Raw genomic sequence first — 22,571 nt, 5'->3', positions numbered from 1 at the left:
GTAATCGTTCGTTGAAGGAACAGCTCGTATTCGTACGTGCTGTAGCTCGTTCGTTACGTTCGTGTTACGTCGTACGCGTCGATCCGAAGCGTATTTCGGAAAGCGTGTCGACGAGATGCCGTGTACTTCTTCTGAAATTAGCACGTCGCACGTTATCCCGCAAATGATTATTCGCGCGATATCGAAAAAAAATCAATTTTCGATTTTTCACATCGCGATGTCGCGTCGTAATTATAAAACGTCGATAGCCGACGCTCTAGATTGCGGGCAAATGAATCTTGTCGTGTCAAAATGAACGCTGCATTGTCCCGAGCGCACATTCAGTCATCCGAATAATCCTGATCGTTATCAAGGCCGTAACATTTACGGGGACGCAGTTAGAGCAGATTCGAGGCATTGACAATACCGGCGTTTTCGTGCCGGTTAATCGAACGCGTGCCTATGTATATCGAATGGCTTCACCCCTCATCCACTATCAATGCCGATATCGATTCGCGCCGGCGACAACGTTGACGTTCGGCCAGTTCGAACCGACTGTAATCGCGACGTGACTTAGCAATCTCACGTGTCTCCGAGCACATCGGGTTAGCTCGAAATCGTGCGCGATCGATGGCTCATCCGCGCCGCGAGGTAGCAACATGCAGTCGCAGCGACATGGCTGCTTCGGCTCAAATAATATCAAAATCAAAACGAAGGAACTGAAAAGCAGACTTTGCCGACTGTTGAAAAATTCCAGAAACGCTTAGGTCGACGTTGGCTTTCGGAGAAGTTGAAACCAAGCACTTCCGATAAGTTGAATTTCTGACGCTGTACGATTACGGAAATATATGATGCTACGCGTCAATTTTAGAATTTTAGAATCAGAAGAGATCAAGATCACTTTTGCATATTTAGCATCAAGATATGTTAGGTGCTGATGAAAGTTCGTATGATGTTAAAATCGTTTTTATTTATCAATAACAATGAGATAACAATATTTTAATCAGAAGTATTGGCCCGTTGCTGTCAATAACTTTTCGCTATCTTTCGGGAAATTCCGCGTCGATGAAAAGACTCATCTTTTGACTTATCATTCATTCGTCGATCCATTTTCGTACTTCCTCGACGTTTCGGAACTGTGTATCAGATAGATTGTACTGCATCGATCTAAATCGATCAAAATCAGTTGGGATTATGTCTTTGCGATCTAACTTGAACGTTTAGTTGCAACAATAACATGTGACTTGCTATTATCATTAAGCAGAATAACCGCGTCGACTCGTGACTAAATGAGGGCGTTTTTCCTTCATGGTTTAGCTTAAGCGCCATAATTGTTGACTATAGCGATCTGTGATTGTCTGTCTCGCTGGTAATAGTCCATAGAAAAGAATTCTTTCTTGGTTTGAACAGACATACAGGATAACCTTTTGGTCATATTACGTTTTGTTATGGATGTCGATGGTTGACCGGGATTAACCTTTTAAGATTGCGTTTAAGATTGTCAAAATAGATTCACTTTTCATCATCCGTAATTATTCGCCACGAAAACTTTTTGTTATACCTGGCAAGTAATGAGAGACAGACGATAAGCCGGCTCGCAATCGCGTTTGCAGAGAAGTCATTTCCTTTCCTTTAGATCTTTTTCATAGCTTTCAAATGACGGGATACTGTTGATTCATCAATTACAAGCTGCTCTGCAAGCTCTTTTAACGTTTGGGTTCAGTTTTAGTTGAGCAGTGCTCACTGAGAGAAAAATACAGTTATTTCCGAGAACAACAATATCCTTTTTTCATTTTAACCACAAAAAATAGTCGAGAGAACTATTTTTCTTGTAAGTATTACTATAGTGTCAGTGTCAATAACGCGCATGTTGCTATTATTATTTTTGTGGTTAAAATAAAAAAAGGATATTGTTATCTTCGGAAATAACTATATTTTTCATTCAGTGCTTCGAACTCGTTGTTCTCCATTTCTGATCCGAACGTGGTTTGTCGTTAAGATCGTAACTATCGTTTCTAAACTTTTCAAATCACTTCTCACGAACAGCAGCGGATGCAATATTCTTTCCATAGGCCTCTCAAATCAGTCTTTGTTGCAGCAGTTTCATCTCGATTAAAGTGGTAAAGCATGCAACAGCGAAGACGAACTTTATCTGGTTCCATCTTCAATCGTGTTAAATGTGACGTTATGTCCGGAATTACGAATTGTCAACCATCAATTCTGAATCGGTGTGGCCGATATTTAAAAATTAAAAACGACTTATAGAAAAACAATTACCAAGTCGCGGCTACAGCCACCTGTTTGTGACCTTAGGAACTTTTGCAAACACCTAATATGTTCTTTATGCCAAATTTGACGATTAAAGAGACACAGATCACTTTTGCGTGTTTACAGACGCATGTCAAGATAAGTAACCTTTCGTTTATTCAAAGATGTTCGAGGATGAAGATTTCAATAAAATTAAAGTTTCGCGGCCGGCATTGTTAAGCCAGCCGCGAGGCTTGTACCTCGGGCGGACGGTTTGCGTGAAATAAACTCCAGCTCGACCGTAGTTGTAACGAAGTGGTAACGCTCGGATGCCACCGGTCATATCGGCCGTTCGGTGGTTCGCCGATAGACCGGATGAAACACGGTGCTCCATGAATTATAAAATCGCTATTTACGGCGGAAGATAGAGTCCGTGTCGGGGACGGTTGGGCTCGCGAGTTGAAACGCCGGTGTAATATCGCATCCTGCCTCGTGGAAACGATAGCCGGCGAAGGTTGATTTAAAATTATTGCGACACACGCGCGTTCCTTCCCCGCGTTCCGACGCGCCTCGGTAGTCGCGGGGTCGCGCGAGTTGCGATCATCGCGAGCCAACGCGGTTCGTTCGCCGCGACGATCGTGACGATGCATCATGGTAGCGTTCGCGATCGCTAACGGAACTGGCGACACAAACCGCTCCCTTTCATCCTGCGCTTATCGCGAGTGTTAAATTTCCGAGGGGGAAAAAAAGAAATATTTGTGGGAGTGCGCGCGCGATGCATTCCGCCAAATCTGCGGTAATACAGGTAGCGTCGGTAAATTCTCGATTTATCAGCTCGTCGAGCGCTTAACGCAACGGCGACGACGTTATCGCGCCCCGTGGCATTATCCCCCCGCACACTGGCTTTTCTCTGAATTTATATGTTCGATAGGGGAAAAAGGGCGCGAGGGGGATCGACTCTTCGCGGCGTAACTATTCGAACCATTCGCGATCGACTTTCGCGTTGACCTTTATTTCAGATGTTACTTCAGACGGGCCGATTACGCGCGGCAGAGATACGTCCGGTTTTTATATTTCCAATAGGAATTTCAGACGCGCTCGGTAATAATGATACATGAAATTCTACAGTCTTTCAACGCTAATTAATATGCCGATAAATATTTATCTCGATGCGTGCGCTACGGCGCGGTTTTAAAATTATTCGAATCGGCGCGATTTAATGATAGGAAAACAAGCAAATTTAATCGATAAACGGGGGAGGGGGAGGCTCCGTATTCCAAAATTATTTTCACGCGGACATGCATACTTTCAACGCTCGCCGCACGTGATTCCGCATTTTGCAATAATTTAGCCAATGTTTCGGAAATTGGACATTCGGACGATTCTTTAAATGAAATGGAAACGCATCGGACGGAAAACATTAATGAAACGATTTCACGTGCGATGATCAAACGGTTTACATAGCAGCGGAGAAAATGCGCGCCGCGCTTCTAAAACATGACAATAATCGGCGGTATTTTCAATGAGCGTTATATTTCTCTCTTTCTATCGGACAACGAACATGATTTTAATTGAATTCGCCATTGCTAATCGAAGTATAAAAAGCCACTGACTTAAACCACATAATTAATAAACAACCGAGAGTTTCGATATATTTGTTGTAATTGTTGTATTTATTTATTAGCCGCTGCTGGTCGAAATTATTCTTGCGTAAAAGTAAAATCATGTTTATTCCATTAACAAATTAACGCGATGTGAAGATTGCTGTACAAACGTATCAGCCGCGTTAATAATTAAATGTACGTATTCTTCTCGCGGCGACTCGCAAATGCGCATCGCAACAATGAATATGACACCGGGAGAAGAAACGATTATGTAGCCGGCGGCTCTATTTCTCATCTTTTCTACAATGTTCACCATCTAAGCACGAACATCCTGTGGAACATAGCTCCATTGTTAACGACAGTGTAGTGGAAAAAGCTTCGTCGATGGCTGAGAAAATTGCGTCAGGAGACTACCGGGGTCTTGTCTCAATAAGAAACTATGGCTCGTCTCGATAATGTAACGTAGCATATTTATAAGAGACTTAATAGATGTTTCCCTAATTTCGTTGAATTTTTCATCGCTGCCATAAAGAGATCCTGTCTGTTTTTCTTTTACAACTTTCATTCCATCGTAATGATTCCGTTTAATTCTCACAAATAACGTAAATATTAACCGTGTCACAGAGCTCTATGTTATCACATAATCGCTTCTCTAAATTATAATATGTAATCACCTGTCCGAATACATCACTAGAATGTTGAAGAGTGGTAAGAGAGAAAAGCGACAGAAGATACGACACTTCTATCGCACTTCTCATGCCACTTCGTTTTCAAAACGTTGCTGTAACCATGTCACACGTTCGGCCAATGGGTTTCCTCGGACAGTGTCAATATAATATTGCGCGTCTGTGAAAACGGGGGGACGTGGAGGAGATATTCGATATCGAGCTACGTGCCGATCGCGTCACTTAATTACTTCAGATCGAAAGCGGTGTGTGTCTCGGGGCGAGGCACAAATGAAACCGTGACCCAATCAACGAAAACCGCCGGCGATTTATGAGAAATTAATCCGACTATCGCTCCGCCGAGGTGAAACTGGAAACAGCAGCGGGCTGCCTCGGCTTGGCTTTAAATAAATGAAACGTGAAGCACTCTCGTGCGCCATAGAAAGTTAGCGGGGATAGTCCTCCACCCGCCTCTCCGTCACAGTCGTGACGCGCGAATTCAAAATAATATAATTAAACAAGGTCAACGCGCCAGCGTTTACCGGCATCGGGGTGGACAATGCCATTCAAACTTTGCCGCGTGCGTTTATTGACGAACAAGAGGGAGTATTCCGAATGATATAATTCTCTCTTACGAGCATACGCGCGGCGAACGATTTGTACTGCTGCTTCTGAATGGGCCGTTGAGTAACAAACGTTGCGAGTTCCACGCTTCTCCGGTGAATGATTCATGTCGCGAATAATAAGTTAAATAGAGCGCACAGATAGAGAGAGAGAGAGAGAGAAAGCATGCACAGTAAATCGATCAACGCGCAAGCGATAAAATATGATAAATTTATTATAGTTACATATCTGTGCAAACACAAAATTATATAGAGTTGCCAGCTCGGAATTTATCTCGACGCTGTAAATTCACGGAAACGTGGAGACCGCGGGGGAATATCGTTTAAATGCGAAATAATTCTTCTGCTGCGACGCGGGAGAATTACAAGGGGACGCGTTACTCGCGTCACTCTCGACGTTTTCGAGTCTCTGAGCGAAACGCCAAAATCTTTTATACATGCCAGCGAATCACATTACGCGACAGTAATCACTAATTATCGCATTCCTACTTCGATTATGCGTGAAACGATGATTCCGACATCTAAGTTCCCTCTGTTTTCCTTCGATCGCTACACACAACTACGAATTTTACGCCCTTCTCGCCCGCCGACACGTTACGGACTGTGGAGAGATTTATATTTGCATTTAAAATCCGGGCGATGCGCCACATCTGTCAAACGATGCATATTGAAATCTCGCGTGTGGTAGCAACACACACAGAGAGAGAGAGAGAGGGAGAGAAAGAGAGAGAAAGAGAGAGGGAAGAAGGGAGAGAAAAAAGGAGTGAGATGGGAAAAGAGAGGGGATGAGAGAGCGAGAGAGCGGTTCACCGCTCGACTGCCTGTCCGCTGGCGCCTCTCCGGGCGTTGTTTCTCCAAAATTTCACCCTCTCTCGACCCGCTGCTCCTACAACCCCCCTGCCACGCCTACACGCCTGTCCCTGGCCCTGCAAAACTCGTATACGCTCGGACGACGATTCGCCAGCGTGCCGCGGCTCTTCGCTGAGCGAAAGCGAGAGAGAGAGAGAGAGAGAGAGAGAGAACTGTCGAGTGAACGCCGGCTGCAAAAACAGCGCGAATCGTCGCTGGCAAATTTACCGTGCGTGTTTTATAGGCGCTATTTGCACACACACACACACACACACCACAGGCGAGCGCGCGGACGCGTGCGCACGCACACGTACGTACACACGGCGAGCGGAGCGTGGGAGGATTACGCGGGAGTGCGAGGGTGGAAAAATGGACGGCGGGCCGGCAGTGGTGGTCGCAGCGAAAACACGGGGACCCGCTTGCACGCCCGTTATCGTATAATCTACGTGTATACGTAAACGCGGCACGTACAGAAACGCGAATGGTGAGGCCACCGGAGATTGAGACAGAGAACGGTCGCATCAACCCGCGAGAAACTGCCGAATCTCTCTGTTGCCTTTTTGCGCGACTCTATTCCTTTCGCTCTCTCATCCGATATATTCCACACCGAAGTACACGGAAGATCGCGTGGAATTTTTAATCAAGCCGCGCGGAACGAAAATCGAGCCCGCGCGCGGTGAGAGGGGAAGAAAGCTTGCCGCGAAAAAATTGAATCCGTCCGCTGATTGCGAATCGACGTGTGCGCTAACGTACCGGGGTACTTGCCGCGCGAATAAGCCCGGCCGCTTGATTCGCGCGCGCGCGCCGCTGTAAAGCCCGTCTGAAATTGAAAGGATTTCCGCGCGATAGAGCCACGCTTCGTCGCATGGCCGGAATTTGTAACGCGTCGGGGAGTACATACATGCGGCGATTTCGTGTGCGCCTGCCCGGGGAAGTTACGAACTCGGACATTTGCGACTCACTGTAACCGAAGCTGCCGCGTTGATATCCTGCGGAATGTGGCTTCGGTACTATCTTACGTAATCCCGCACGCCGGAGCACTCGCGACGGTATCCCTTCTACCCTCCCGACCGTGTCTCCCTGCCTGTTCTAACGTTTTTGCACGAGCGATTAAACGGAACGGGCAACACGTGATGCTCGGTAATCTCGGGGTACCGTCCCTTTTCGTCCTTTCGGGTGCTGCTAATGCTTCCACCGCTTCCGTTGACTAGACACGTCCGGCGCATGAGAGAGAGAGAGAGAGAGAGAGAACGCGTGTGCGCGAGAAGGTCCGCAAATGCTCACCTGATGATGAGCTGGTGCACCCGGGACCACTGACCTCGCAGCCTCAGGATCCTGAGCGTACCAATAAGCGACGGTTTGTGCGACGGGAAAATCTCCATGGCTCTGGAATAGTAGCGCAGCGAGGGCAGCCATTTACCTGAAAAAGCACAAGGCAGACTCGCCGTGAGTGTGAATTTAAGGCCGCGCGAGTACGGCTTCGTGGTTAGTTACGGCGAAGCTGTTCTACTTTCGCTCCCTCCCCCTTCCCCGTTACTGTCGTGGCTTTAAAGTCTTCCACCTGCTGTTCCGTTAGCTTATTCCGTAACGGTGACTCACCGTTCTCATACAACCAGTGAGCGTATTCGGCGAGAACATCCGGGTTACGTGGCTGCAGGTGTATCACGTGCCTCAGAAGTTCGCCTGTTGCCGGACCAGTCGCGATCCTCGCTAAGACTATGAACGCCGGCGCATAAGCCGGATCCAACGACACGCATCTCTTCAGCATCTCGATGCACTGTTCCGTTCTGTTCGTTCTTCTGAAAAAACAGAAAATTCCCGCGAGTTCGACTTGCGCCCCGCCTTACTTTTTACGCGTTGAGCGACACTTTTCGACGGTATCGAGATTTTCTGACGTTTCAATTTTCCTCACTCCATTTTACGATGCTATTAAATTTCGCTATATATATATAATCGTATTTTGTGGCGTCGTATTTTGGGGTGATTCACATTATTTCAAAACGTATCACACATCAACACACACACACACACACACACACACACGAGTCGTGCTTACACTCGCAGCTTGTAATGCATTTTATATAAATAATAGCTGCGATCATTAGAAGAATCCAATAAAATGTAATCAACGTAACGTAATTGGAAGAATGTCATTTATTATTCTTAACCGGTAACGAGCAACTCAATCCTAATTAGCATCAATTATAAATTCAATACATATCGTCCAAGCAATATTGTTTAATGATTCGCTACCGAACGCGCGGAAAACCAATAGCGTCCCCCCGCTAAAATAATATCGTTGGCAATTTGTTTGGCTTACTCTAATGTGCGAATAAATACCGATGAAAATGCGATGCGCTATGTGGAAGTCGATAGGCACGATTTTAAAGGCTCGATATGCGTTAAAAAGAGCGAGGGGCAAGTTGCCGCGATAAATTCGGCGTTCCCGTACAAATTGAACGGCAATTTCGCGAACGCGTCCGGTTGAATTATAGTCGTGCGCTTTCATGTAATCGACTTTGCGCCCGACAAAAGACCCGGTAATTGTCAGAGAATGGCGACGCCAATAATGCCGATCGACAATACCGTTTTTACTATTTACTCCCCGTAGTCCGGCCGATGCTTTTTACCAATATCACTCTCCTGACGTTTTTACGCGATCGAAAGAGGAAATACTAGCCGATAAAAGAGCATTTATGTAGACATCTGTCTACATGAGGTGTCACGAACCAACTAAAAGATATCTCTCAAAAGCGGATTCATTAATGAATCCACTTTGTAAGTACCGTTCGTTAATTTTAACACTTCCAAATAGCTTGCTGGACAAATCATGGAAGTTTATAAATCGTAAGGACGGGAAGATTTGCTGATAAGAACAAAGACCACGATATTCTACTTTGGATATCATTTTAAGAGGAGCGCCTCTTTAAAACTGGGAAAAGTGCAGCATATAGTTATAAAATAAAATAAGAAGATTACACAATGTAGTGGAACTAATGGACGATAGTATGCGTTACGCTGTTATCATTCCTTCTCAATTTTAGGTCGTGACCCAGCTTTAGATCGTGAGATATCTCTATACATGCGATGATTGATAAGTTCAATTTGGGAGAACATGTATTGTTTCATTTTTAGGGATATTTATTTATGCGCCGATAATTTTTTTTATCATTTTTCCTTGCACATTTCATTTAGTTATTTATTTTCTACCGTACATGTGTTTTACTTCACTTAGTAGATGTGTCACGAAATATTAGATCGCAAACAAGAAATATCGCGAAACTACATATTTCTCAATGTGATATGAGGTAAAATTATATTTGGGAAATTTTTATATATGAATAAGTCAAAAGAAAGCCATGCGGTTTAAAAGTGCTGTCCAATTTTCATACATCTCTCTATAGCTTCATGCAACGATAATGTGCATACATGCATGCGTTGATGATGATAACGCTCGCTTCTATAATCGAAACAGAAACAAAGGCGTGCATCATGGCCTACGTGCGCAAATGTAGTCATTCTGTTTCAAAGAGAGTCGCCTTATTACATCGCGCGTCACATGTGCATGAGTTACTCATGTGTAACACATATACACACACGTACACACATGTACGCACGCGCGCATACACATACATGTATACATGCAACATCACTTTCCATCGTCTATTTGAGCTATTGCATAATTCATTCGATGTGCAAGTGCTAATGTAGATTACGTAAAATCAATTATTTCCTAAATATACGTTTGCTACGTTGTATATGATATAAAAATTATGTTGCAAAAACAATTGAATTATCCAGACAATTGATAAAAATCTTTTACAACGTTAAAACACGTTATAATGTTAAAACATNCCCCCCCCCCCCCCAAAAAAAACCCCCACACACACACACACATATTGTATAAATGAATTCATTCCTTCTTTGCAATGTCACGCGCGATGTTTTTTATCGGAAAGCAAAACAGTTTCCGATTTTAATTTACGATTCAGTTATTTATATATCGCTGCGATAGCGTATAGAAATAAAAAAAATGTCTAATCAAATGTCGCATAAATATTTTGCATGGAATATATATATATGTAGATCTTAAATAAATATTTTCGAAGGGAACAGAAAGAGAAAATGGAAAGGAAATGATAACAACATACATTTGTTTTTCACGATGCACGCACAATGAGCGGAAAATTGTTACGCTTACGCATCGGTTACCCGTGCGTGTACGTGTCCCGTTTCTATCCTTAATTAAACTTTAATTTATCAAGTAGGAGGCGTTAATTAAACTTTAATTTTAACCATGCCACTGGAATTACAGCCCGCGCTAAATTTACCGTCGGAAACGCGGCTCGCACCGGGTCGATAACCCGTTGATAAAATGGCGAACCAGGGAACGGGGAGATACTTTTATCACGTGGGAGCGGCCAGAAACGGTTCCTAATAATTAATTGATATAATGCGATTCAATGAGTCACGCCGACGTGACCGCCGGGGCGCCCCAATTGATTAATTATATCAGTAATTGATAAACCCGCTCTGCACACCGAAGTGGCCCCGCGATATTCGCGTCGCACTAATATTCGGGACAAAGATGTTTATTCATTCACTGACCTGTACAATCGTCCGAGATTGTAGTGAGCATTTACGTGACCCGGTTGAGCATGAATAGCTGCTAGAAAATGATACTCCGCTTGATCATCTATCGTGAGAGTCCCTAGATTATTATGCGCACTGGCGTAGCCTGGCCAAAGCCTGAAACAGAGTAAGTAAATTTTTTAACACATGATCACTCGTTGATTGTACATACATTTTATCTCACGTCACGGTTTTAATTCCCGTGAGGGAGAAAGGTCGTTTCGATGTTTCATTTTATCAATCACATTTTTCGGGGGTTCAATTTACCCTCATCAGAATCTGACGTATACTCTTTATTAGTTCATTTCCATGTGCCTGATATAATGATGGTAACAACGTACGTTACGTAAATAAAAAAAGAATTTTAAACGTCGCGAAAGATTTCGCGTTAATCATACAGGTTAGCGCGAAATTACCTAAATGAATCATAGGTCACGGACAATCGGAGAATCAAGGGGAAAGAATGGGAGAGGAGAAGAGTGGTTTCGGCTCAACAGGACGCGAAAAGAAACAAAAGGATGGATTGAACGGGCCGCGCGAACGAAGGCTCTACAAGCGAGATAATGGATCGGAATTACCCCAGGCCGAATCCATTAGCCTTTGATGGCGCTCGTCATTCCAGGGGAATAGTATTTCCGTCTACGAATCGCGACCGATTGCGCTTTCAAAACCGGAGATACTTTCCGGCGAATAGACGTTCTTTCTTACCGGACGCGATTATTCATCGGAAAATCAAATCATATATGTGCGACACAGCATGTACAGATTGCATTAATTTATCCTCCATAATCCGCTTTTAATCGTACAAAATTGGAAACGCATTTACAGAAATACGATACGATTGCGGAAGCCACGGCGCATATTTAAATATACGGCTACTTGTTCTCAAGATTGTTTTCCGATATCTGGCGTTAAAATATATGGTCGCGGTTGCGGAATCTCCCTTCGCACGCGAACGCGTACCGCGCGCGCAGGTATCGAATATTGCCCGTAAGATATTCCAACAGTGAGACATCAAATGAAACCGGTCGAATTGGACGGAAGAAACTAGAAATTGGATATATTACGTAGCGAAGCGACCTTGGCTCGACGTCCACGGTACTGTATCGGAAAATATTACAGGAAGGAGATATCCACTAGCGAAATCCAAGGTTGGTTGTTTCGTAGCGGTATAACGGCCCGGCAGGGGTTGCTTCCGAGAGCTCAATAAAGGACCATCGAGGGCGAAGAAAAATACGGAGATAGGATTCGTGCAAGAGTTACACAGCGGAATGAGGAAAGCGGATAAAGGTCCAAGAGGAAATCCAACACCGCTGCTCCAACGGTACGGGGGGAAAAAAGATAATCCAGCGAGTTCTAGACGAATATAGCAATAAATGTGTGTACGTGTCTCCGTATTATTTTCGGCGAAGGTCTATTTCCATATAAGTACACACCTCCAGATAACGGGCGTTATTGTTGTTTTAAAGTGTTTCACGCGTGCGATAGAGCGCGGTATATAGAAAAGAAGAGACAAAGAAATACAATGAGATCAATTTTATCAGAAAATTAAATGCTCGTACAACGAACATAAAATATCACATTCTACTTTTAACGTGCTCTTTAAAATGCTAAGTAATTAGAAGCGAAAGTGCTGAAACGTTGATTTTTACCCGAAATTCCGCATTTCGCGTCGACGCTTGCGATAGAACAGACATTTTTCGTCGCGGATCTGTCGCGCGAGATCCTCGCCTGTTATAGATAGTTATCAAATTCTTCGGAATTCCAGCCGTCATCTTAAAATGCAGACATGCCTTGTACCTTGGCTTCCTCTCCTGCAGGAAAGAGGATTGCGTGAAAGGTATGCGCTCCTTCCGCGAGGATCGGGGATAAGTCACAATCCGTGAAAATGCTAAGAGTGTGCGTGGCGCGGGGATGAGGATGCAAGGCAATGAAGGACGACGAGAAAGTCTATCCGAGTAGTAGCGAGCTTGCATGCCTTCTTGCAAGAAAATTCGCTCCTGGATCGCGACGGATTCGAAAGTTTCTGGAACTCGGCTCGGGGAGAGCATTGTCCTGTCGGATGCGACGGGAATTCTTTTGTGAAGAATCGACAGAAGTCGCCGTTTAGCCGAGGCGAGCGTCCCGCGCTTCCACGGAAGCATCGGTGCGGGAAACCTGAGTTGTTTAAAAGGCGCTTTAATCGGTTCAATTAAGAAACGAGAAGGTCTTCGCGATGGTGGAGACCGTTTCCGCAGGTGATCTGCATGTCCTTCGAAGCGGAAGCCCCGAATGCGACGGGCGACGGAACGTCGCAGTCATTATTTTGCCCTGGAGAAGAGCCGTCTCTTCACGCTCAATGGCTTTCTTTTAAATTTCAGATTATGTAAATACAGTCTAACTTTCCTGAGTTAATTACTTCATTACTCTATCTTGGACGAGGTGCGCGAGGTCTTCGTTTCGGCTAGTTATTTTAAGGACACGGAGAAAAATAATTCGCTGGCACGGCAAATTTTATGCTGTCACGGTAAAATCTGTGAGTTACTGTGCAGACAGCGAAACGATCTGTTAAGCATACTAATTGTCATTCGTTGGATTATTTTGCTGAATCTACATATTATTTTGTTATAAATAAAAATTAATATATTTAGGAAAACACTTTAGAATTCGAATTTTCATGATTCGAATACGAATTACGTATAATAACATTGACGATGTACTATTAAAGACGTCCAGTCTTGAGGGAATTGGTATGACTTGAGAAATTCGCTATACGTTAAGAACCTCTTCAAAAATATTAAAAGCAATAACTCTAGATATCGATAAGAGAGATACTATTAAAAAGTAGGTGTTAAATAAATTTCCATGATATCAAATTTATAATTAAAAAGCGCTGATGTTAACGTTGTTAATTTTCAATAAAATTATAATACAGGCATACATGTGTCATAAATTGGGACGAAATCAAAGTAACATGTCACTAAATGGTACTTTCATCAGTCTTTTAAGAACATATTATAAATTAATTAAAATTTCATCGTAAGTTTAAGAAATCTAATAAAATTTAAAATCCTAAATGTTTAAAGTTTCGAATCAAATAAATGTTATATACTTAACACGTGTATTATTATGATAATTTATTAATTTATTTTCACGATGAAGTTACTTTGTCACTAATTGGGACATTTCAGATTATTTTGTTTTAACAGCAAATTAAACGTGACCTAAGGACAAATTAACTTAACAGAATAATTCCTGGCAACAAAACTTTTTCTTTTCTAATTGCGAATAATTCGCTAAATTGGTTATGTCAATAAATGTTATTATTGTCGCAACGAATATGTAGTAGCAGTGGTTTTGCTAAAACGGCAAAATTATTTTCCTCCGTGTAGCGCCAAGAGTTATTAGATCGGCTGGAAATGTCACTTTCTTTAAATTGTAATTTCGCTCATTATTCCGATCGCGTCTCAATTTCACTGTAATTATCTTCAAGCACAGAGAAACTACTGTCTCTTTGATCGGTCTTTGAGGTGACGTTCGAGATGCGTTGCACGTTTCCAAAGATAACTCGGGATCGAGTTAAGAGAAAATCAATCAGCCGTTTTGTAAACTTCGTTAAAAGTTCTCGCGTGTATGTCCGCGCGCCTCGACAACTACAGCCTGGCGAAAAAGAAGAGGATCGAAGAGGAAAGTAGTCGGTCGGGGCCAACTCTCGCGTGGCTTCTGCGCCTTTTTGCGGCTGGCGAGCGCGCGCGTGATTAAATTGTCGCGTCTTTCATGCTTGGCGGCAAAGCGCCTGATAATCCTGGATTTTCATATCTCATAATCTACGTAGGCCATATCGGCTTGCTTCGTTGCCCGCTCCTGACGCAAACATGCTCGCCACTGCGTGCAACACAACCTCGGGCTACTAGCCACCTCCATAAAGCTGTACAAAGTTTTAACGAAGGTCACTTTGTCGAATGGTCTAGCAACAATTTTTCATTTGTGCCGGCGCGCACAAAAGTATACTTGCTCCTGGCAAGTAATCCGTCCGGAAGATTATGGTCGACCGGTGCACGATTTAAAACACAGACTTGTCAGAATCATGCCACTTCATGAATCGTTCGGTAAAATAGCGAAACGAGAGGTACTAATAAAAAAAAAAGTAGTAAAAATAAAAACCCCGGGAAAAAATGATTTATACAGAATGTCTCGGAGCCACGGGACAAACTTTGTGAGGGGCATAGAGCGGATTGACGTGAACAAAAAATCCTCTACTATTTCGTAAACAGAATACGAAATTTCAAGTTATTAATTATTGAATGTGGTTATGTACAGAGGCTCTTTTAATTGATAATTCAAAAATTTGTGTTATGTGCAAAAATGGTGTTATAGTTAAGGACTGTTTTTACTCAGAACGATCTAGTTTATAAGTATATAACAGCTATACCTAACGACAGATATTAGTCTATTGAACTTTGAACTTCGAATCTTAAACCTTGAACAGTTGTCATATACTTATAAACTAGGTCACGCTGAATAAAAAGGTTCTTTATCATCTTGCAAATAACACACAAATTTTGAAATTATTAGTTAAAAAAGACTCGGTACTGTTTATTTTCAATAATTAATAACTCGAAATTTTGCGTGTTGTTTGCAAAATGGTAGGGGAATTTTTTTATTCGCATAAACTATAAGTATGTGATGATGTATAAGTATAAGCACGTTTTGCGTCAGTATATACTTTTATATGATTATATATAAACTTTTTCTCGGATCATATTATATTTATTTCTCGGTATTATGCAGAAAATATTATTACGGAGAAAAATAATTTTTCTGTTGTAGCAAAATATTTTGTTACCATACCGATATGCTGTTAGTGAAATATTCATAATTAATGTAGAAACAGTTTTATTGCCAAGGTAGAAAATATTCTGAACGAATTTTTCTATAGGACACGTTGCTGTTAGAACAAAATAATGTTTTGCTTTATTTACTAATTTCTTCTTATAGCAAAGTAATTTGTAGATTCAGTAAAATAATCTAACGAATAGCAATTAGAATTTTTAACAAATCATCTTGCTGTCCATATAGTAATAGATTGTATTGCGACAACATAAAATTTATTGTATCAGCAAATTTTTTTCTCCGTGTAGATTTCAATTTTTAAAAATAATTTTACAAAGTACATTACTTGTTTAGCACGAACAAATTGTAACTTAGGGATGCGCCTATTTTGTTATACAGTTTGCCGAATGTACAAACTAGGAATGGGCACTGGCAAAAAAAACACCGTCCAAATAATCGATGATCAAAAATATCGATTTTGTACAATTGATTTTTTCTTAAAAACATCGAAAATAATCGATTAATTTCTATATTTTTGACAAATTAATATCTAATTAAGAGTCTGTTTTCTGATGCACTGGCTGCATTAGCTTACACAAGTACTTTTTTCTTCTCTTTCCCCTCAAATCTTAAGAAAGAGATGAGAAGAAAATTAGTGCAAGCTAGTGCTGCCAATGTGGAAACAGAAAACAGATCCAAATACAAGTAATAATCTAATAAGTTATAAAACGTTATGTAATGAAATATGACATCTTTTATATCAATTAAGTTGGAAATATAATTTAAATCTGTCTATAAAGACGAGATTGTGTAATAATTTTAGAATTTGTTATCGTCCACACACATATTCAGGACTCACTTTTATCGATAAATGCCTCAGATGTAGTTTCTCAGCCACTTGCACTGTTTCCTAAAAGAGCTGCATGCTTATTGAATATCGCATGTCACATGTTGCGTCGCGCATCGCGCTGGTCTACGAGAGTCATAATCGCTCAGTGAGCGGTACTAAGTTATTAAAATTTATTATATAATTAATATTAGACTGCGTTCGGGAAGTATGTTACCAGCGTTAACACTGGTTATTTTATGTTCGTCTCTCATTAGATATATGACAAGAATGGAATGACACGCTGATCAGCGCTAATAGCTCGTTCCCTGACGTACGCACGTATTTGCTACCGAAAAACTTCTTGCTTTGCGACGATTGATAGTTACCCTATATGTAGAAGCTATGAGATTATGATGTTGAAATTTTCGATTGTGGCCAATTCGCTTATCGTCTTTTTTGATCAATAATATTAAGCATATTAATATATTAAATATATTTAAGAACACTATTTAAACGAAAACATTAACTGTAAATAAATAATTTTTATAGTATATCTTATATTTCAGCCTGACGAAGATACTAAGATTTACTAGTAATAAAAAGAATCGAACATCAATTCGTCAGCCGATGATTGCTCATCCTTAACATAAACGTTTAATTGAAACATCAATCACCCTTTTCATCGGACCGTGTAAAGTATAGAAAAATGAAATTGAAATTCGAAATAATTAACTGATGCGCGTCTTTGAACGCTATTCACAGCCGCGGGGAATTTCTGTGTTTTTTTCCAACTCGTGCAACGTGCGGAATATGTGCTGTCGAAAACTCGCGTAAAAGATGGAACGGTGTACAGTGGTCTCCAGAGAGGGACGCAGAGAAACCTCGATATTTACACGTCAGGGGTTGCCATCCCCGTAAAGTACCCAGCAGGGCGCCGCGTGCCAGGAGTGTCTCTTTATTGGATAATAAATAACCTGTTTCATTTATAAGAAGGAGATAAAGTGTGGTAGACTATGTTCCCCAGATAGATCCTTCCACGCCGATCCCCTTCCCATGCAGCATCATTTTCCGGAAGTTGGAATTGCCAAGCATGCGAACTGTATCGCATTCCTTTGGTATTTATTCAACATGTCTAGCAGACGCGTATCGGGGGTTCTCCACCACCGTAAAATTTCACGATCAGCGAGGAGACAGCACGCGAGATATAATTACCTCCTTCGTGAGCCAGATGCACCGAGTTTTTGCTTCATATAGTATGTTACGAGCCGCAAATGTAATTATCGATCGGTAAAGTATTAGGTGTTCCGGTTAGTTTTGAAAGCTCACTGTAGATAGCTATTTATACTATATATATATATATATATATATATATATTATTATACCAATCTATCAGAGACATTTTGAAAGTTGGCACGTCATTTCAAAGCTTGGACATTTCTACAAATCATTTGACACAGATCCTGTGCATTCGTAAACATAACCGTACTGTTTGCGATTGAAAATGGAACGTGATAAGGAGCATTTTTGCCATCTATTACTTTGCTGCTCTGATTCGCAGAAAACGGCTGCCGAAGCTCACCGATTCATCTCAGAAACTTATTCTGAGTTTGCTATATCAGTTAAAACGTCCAATAACAGTTCAAAGAAAACGCAAAGGGATTTTGTTGCACGACAATGCTCGAACACACGTTGCAAAAGCAGTTAAAGATACGTTATCGGCATTTAATGGGAAGTCTTACCACATGCCGTGTATTCACCAGACTGTGCTCCTTCGGATTATTATTTATTTCGATCGATGCAGCACGGCCTTGCTGACCAGTACTTCAAAACATATGAAGGAATACAAATATGGCACGATGAAGGGATTGCTTCGAAAAACGAACATTTCTTTTACCGCGGAATCCACTTATTGCCAGAAAAGTGGGAAAAAGTTATAGTTAGCGGTGGAAAATATTTTGGATAAAATATAATTTAATATCTTTCTAAAATAAACGTGTTCCTTTTTTGCAAAAAATCCCTCAAAACTAACCGGAACACCTAATAGTTACGCAGAAAAACAGAACTGCGTTTAAATTTAACGTTACAGAGAGAAAAGGGAACCAAATGTAAAATAGAATTTTATTCAAATTAGAATTTTATTCAGGGAACTACACATCTCCAGTTTTCGCGTCAAAATTCAAAGTTGGGAAAATATTCCAACACTGATTTACGTAATTCTCTCTTCGTTCTACATGACCGTAAATAAATTTCTTCGACCGATATTAGCGAAGAGAAAAGAATAACGTTTAAGAACGTTTAATCCATGGTAGTTTTACGATATTCTCGGAGGCAGAAACAAAAGAAGCGACGGCGATCTCGAACGGGCATCCAGGCCATAAACTATATTTAGATTCGAATACCGTGCCCGACGAACGCATCACGTCACAGCTTATCGTTGGCGTTAACCGTAAAAGAAAGCTCATCCATGGCTGAGCTGGAACGTTTTGCTTCTTACAAGATTCCTCGTCGTAATTTTCGGTAGACCAACTTTATGGTGACGGAGCGTCGTAAAGTTAAGACAGCGACGGGTGTTGGATATTCGAAGGTGGAAAGAGAATGAGATAAAGAAAGGGGNAAAAAAAAAAAAATATATATATATATATATATATATATATATATATATATATAAGCAATAAGAAGCAATAAGTCAATCATGATATTAACATACAAAAATGTTTATATCTCAGAAATGGTTGAGTTTTCACAACCGATGTTTATTAAGGTTTTTTTTACTCAATATATTACTCACTATAGTGTATATTATTTATCACACAAATGAGTGATTTTTTCTTAACACCTTGTATATATATATATATCGGACTTGATTGTCGTATTCATTAGATCAATGGAGATGTAAATAAAACAACGTTTTCGTTCTCAGTTATTTCATTAAACAAGATAATAATAAACAATAATTTTCAAAGAATACTTTTCTAACTTAGCTTACGCCTAATCAAATAACTATTCAGGTGAATATACAAAGTTCTAAGATAATCTAATAAAATAATCTGGACAATAATATATAAAATTAACTGGATTACAGTTTTTCACCCAAACGTGATTTTGCGTATATGATGATTATTATGATTGCCTCTTGTCAAGCACTTTAATATGTACGATTTACTAGCGCCAACGTCACGATTAGAATTAATCTCGCGCCATTTGAATATCGTCTCCCACAAATATATTGCCTGCGAACGTAGAACAATAACGAAATATCGCTTGATTGCGCCGCGAAGAATCGATGAGCAAACTATAGGCTCGCGTTGCTCGCACGTCGGAAACGTCGGTGGATAAATTGGCCGCACGGCTTCCATCGTAGCTTCCCTTTCTGCAGGCACCCTCCACCGCGTGTTCATTGTACGCATGCACGTTTCACGTTGGTTCGGTACGTTCCGATCGATTCCACTAAGTTTCACGCAAACAAGATGATTGTACGTACGTGATATATTTTGACAAAAAATTTAAACGCTAATCGCAGCATGTGTACCTGGATTATCTCGTGATACTCAATAAATACAACTGAATTACTCGATGTCTCACATATACAATATGTACACACACAGAGATTGGAAATTCTGCTATTTTATAAATAGTCTTTAAGAAATCGTTACTCGAGCTAAACACTATAAGCATATACGAATTTAGTTTATCCTTCATCATTAATATCACAACATTCAGGATACAGCGCGCTACTAAACAACGATCCAAACTTTCTTCTTGTGTTTGGTGTTACGTAACATACCGCATCTTATGTAAGCTGCGTTACATAAATTTTACGTAAAAATTATTTTCGTACCGAACGCGCGCAAGAGAGAGAGCGAATTTCATTTCTTGAGCCAATATATGTGTGTGTGTGTGTGTGTGTGTGTGTGTGTGTGTGTGTGTGTGTATAAATGCACTGTGAACACGGTGAATAAATAAATTCTGATTTTATATTTTGTGTTTCGAGGAAGAGAAAAGTTAACCAAGTTGCGAAGGATCGATATAAAAAGATTTAATGTCGATGCTAACACTCTCATTTGGATAAGAAGGTAAACCGAGCGTAAAGAGCTATTCGTATTAATTGAATTTTATGTCTCGGACGATTCTTGCGAAGTGCACTCGGAGAGCAATACGTAGTGAATTATTGTTACAATGTCGATATTATTCAGGCAAAGCGCCGCCGTATATAGCCGCGACTCGTTTCTCAACGTTTCCTTCTACGAGCGATTGTCCCGAGAATTTTTATTGCGGATCAGCGTATTCAAGGGATTTCCTTCGCACTTGATTTACTGCGAGATACAGAAGCTACACACACCGTGGCGTCGTTTTATGCCCCGGGGCTGAATAATAGTAAAAGCGGCGTCGTAAAACTGCAATCAAATAATGCATTATCGTAAATATAAGGCTGTATAATGTCCGTGTAAAATTCTGACGGTTTATATGTCTCGTCCACTGTCCGGTATCTACGGGCCAGCAACAATGCATCACCTGCAAATGGCGCATATCGCGGCGTTGGTTTTGCCACAAATCGTAAAATAACGATATCAACTGCAACCGGAAATTTTTTAACTACACCGTATACGTTTACAGATAACGCCGCACAGATTTTGTAATGCTTTATTTGAATAAGTCCTTTTTTTTTAATCTTGACCAGGTATGACAAATTTTTTGAGGATCCCGGGAGATAAAAATATTTCAAAAAACGTGCTTATATTCGAGATAATTGAATGTGCTGTGAAAATCATGTCGTATATAAAACGATCGCTTCTACAAAAGAAATCGAGACGTTGTAAATGAAAAGATTGAACGTAGGCTGATAATTGTGAAGGGGACGTGTGATCCTTCAGAGTTAACTCGAACATGGACAATTTTAATGTTAATTTTTCTTAACTAAAGAGCAACGGACAACGGCGCATTATCACTGTGATATTATTATTAACGCGAGATTTTGACTAAAAAGTTAAGAAGTCGAAGAATGATCTCGCTTTTTCTTTTACATACGCGGGGCGGAAAGAGAGGCATGCGAGGAGTTCGAACGTGTTAAGAGGACAGCCCGTTGACGTAAAGAAAGTAAGAATATCGTGAAACTCCGGCATTTCATGGCTGTCGACCAAGGGAGCGAGCAAGCGGGCCGAATAGGGAAGTAACGTGACTATATAGTAAAGTAACGTATCGGAAAGAAAGAGGGAAGAGACGAGTAAAAGAGAACGGAGGAATGCGTTTCCACGATACGGTCCGCTTTTCCCGGCGAATGAAAAGCAAACAGAAAAGTCGCGTCTTACCTCGATTCTACGACGTTCCATCGACCGAGTATGTTCGCCTCTCCTTTTTCATTTCATTTCGCCTTTCTCTTTATTCTTCGCTCACAATTCTCAGGACACCTCGCGCCATTCTTTCCACGAATGCAATAAGAGTTACAGAGAGAGAGAGAGAGAGAGAGAGAGAGAGAGAGAGAGAAGAGGGTAAGAAAAATGGGGAGAGGGTGAAACTGCCTTGGAGCGAACACCCCGGGAGAACTCTATGTTCTTCCGGTGACGCTCAATTATTACTCGTGCACGGACCGGGTCAATCTCGGGCTACTTTAAATTACTTACCCGGCGCGATATTCCGGCGGGAGGAGAAACTTCGCCGTGGCTCTCTCCTCGGGGAAATTTCGTACGACAGATCGAAAACTAATTCGTCGCGCGAGGTTCAAAACTAGAAGCCGGAGTGTTCGCGGACGATGAATGCGACCGGCGTAGCGAAGACGGGACGCGCGACAGAAATGCGAGACGCACGCGCGCCCACGAAATCAGGGGATGAGTCGAAGCCGCTTCCGAGAGTGGTTTTATAGAACGGCGCGTGTTAACCGATCCGGCCGTAAAACATGCGCTTTCAAGCGTGAGATAAACGTTAGACGGATGGCAAGATGTGGACGGTTTCTCTATGTCTTTTTCTCTCTCTCTCTCTCTGGCCGAACATACGAGCCGGCGTCGCGTTATGCGTCGAGTGGAATAGCGTACGTATGTACGACGCGACGATTTGGCGCACGAAACAAGCGGAGGAAATTGCCGGTTAGTCGACGATTCGATTTTTCAGAGCCAATACCGGCCGGGCCGCGCGGATCGCCACGCGGTGGTAACGCAAAAGGGACGGGAAAGCGAGGGCCGGAGGAAGAAAAAAGAGGAAAAGGGAGGTGCGACCTGGCTGCATAGGACGGCTGGAGTGAACTCAGCGGTAGGAAATGAGATCTACAAGTGAGCGAACTGGACGCGGGTGCGCCGCCGAAATGCAATTTTCATCCGGCCGCACCCTCCCCCCCCCCCCC

General features: G+C 41.7%; 1 protein-coding gene across 1 annotated transcript in view; it reads right to left on the bottom strand.

Moving 5' to 3' along the window:
• Positions 1–22,571, bottom strand: part of LOC106748426 (transmembrane and TPR repeat-containing protein 1-like) — a 180,215-nt gene that overhangs the window by 4,863 nt on the left and 152,781 nt on the right. Inside the window, exons 11-13 of the mRNA XM_014626927.1 lie at positions 10,576–10,716; positions 7,567–7,766; positions 7,252–7,387 (exon numbers count right to left, since the gene is read on the bottom strand). Of these exons, the coding sequence (XP_014482413.1) occupies positions 7,252–7,387; positions 7,567–7,766; positions 10,576–10,716 (477 nt within the window). The remainder of the gene's footprint in view (positions 1–7,251; positions 7,388–7,566; positions 7,767–10,575; positions 10,717–22,571) is intronic.

Source organism: Dinoponera quadriceps, unplaced genomic scaffold, assembly GCF_001313825.1.
Source record: "Dinoponera quadriceps isolate SergipeBrazil2010 unplaced genomic scaffold, ASM131382v1 scaffold321, whole genome shotgun sequence".
NCBI classification, from domain to species: Eukaryota; Metazoa; Arthropoda; class Insecta; order Hymenoptera; family Formicidae; genus Dinoponera; species Dinoponera quadriceps.
This window is presented reverse-complemented; position numbering and strand designations above follow the sequence as displayed.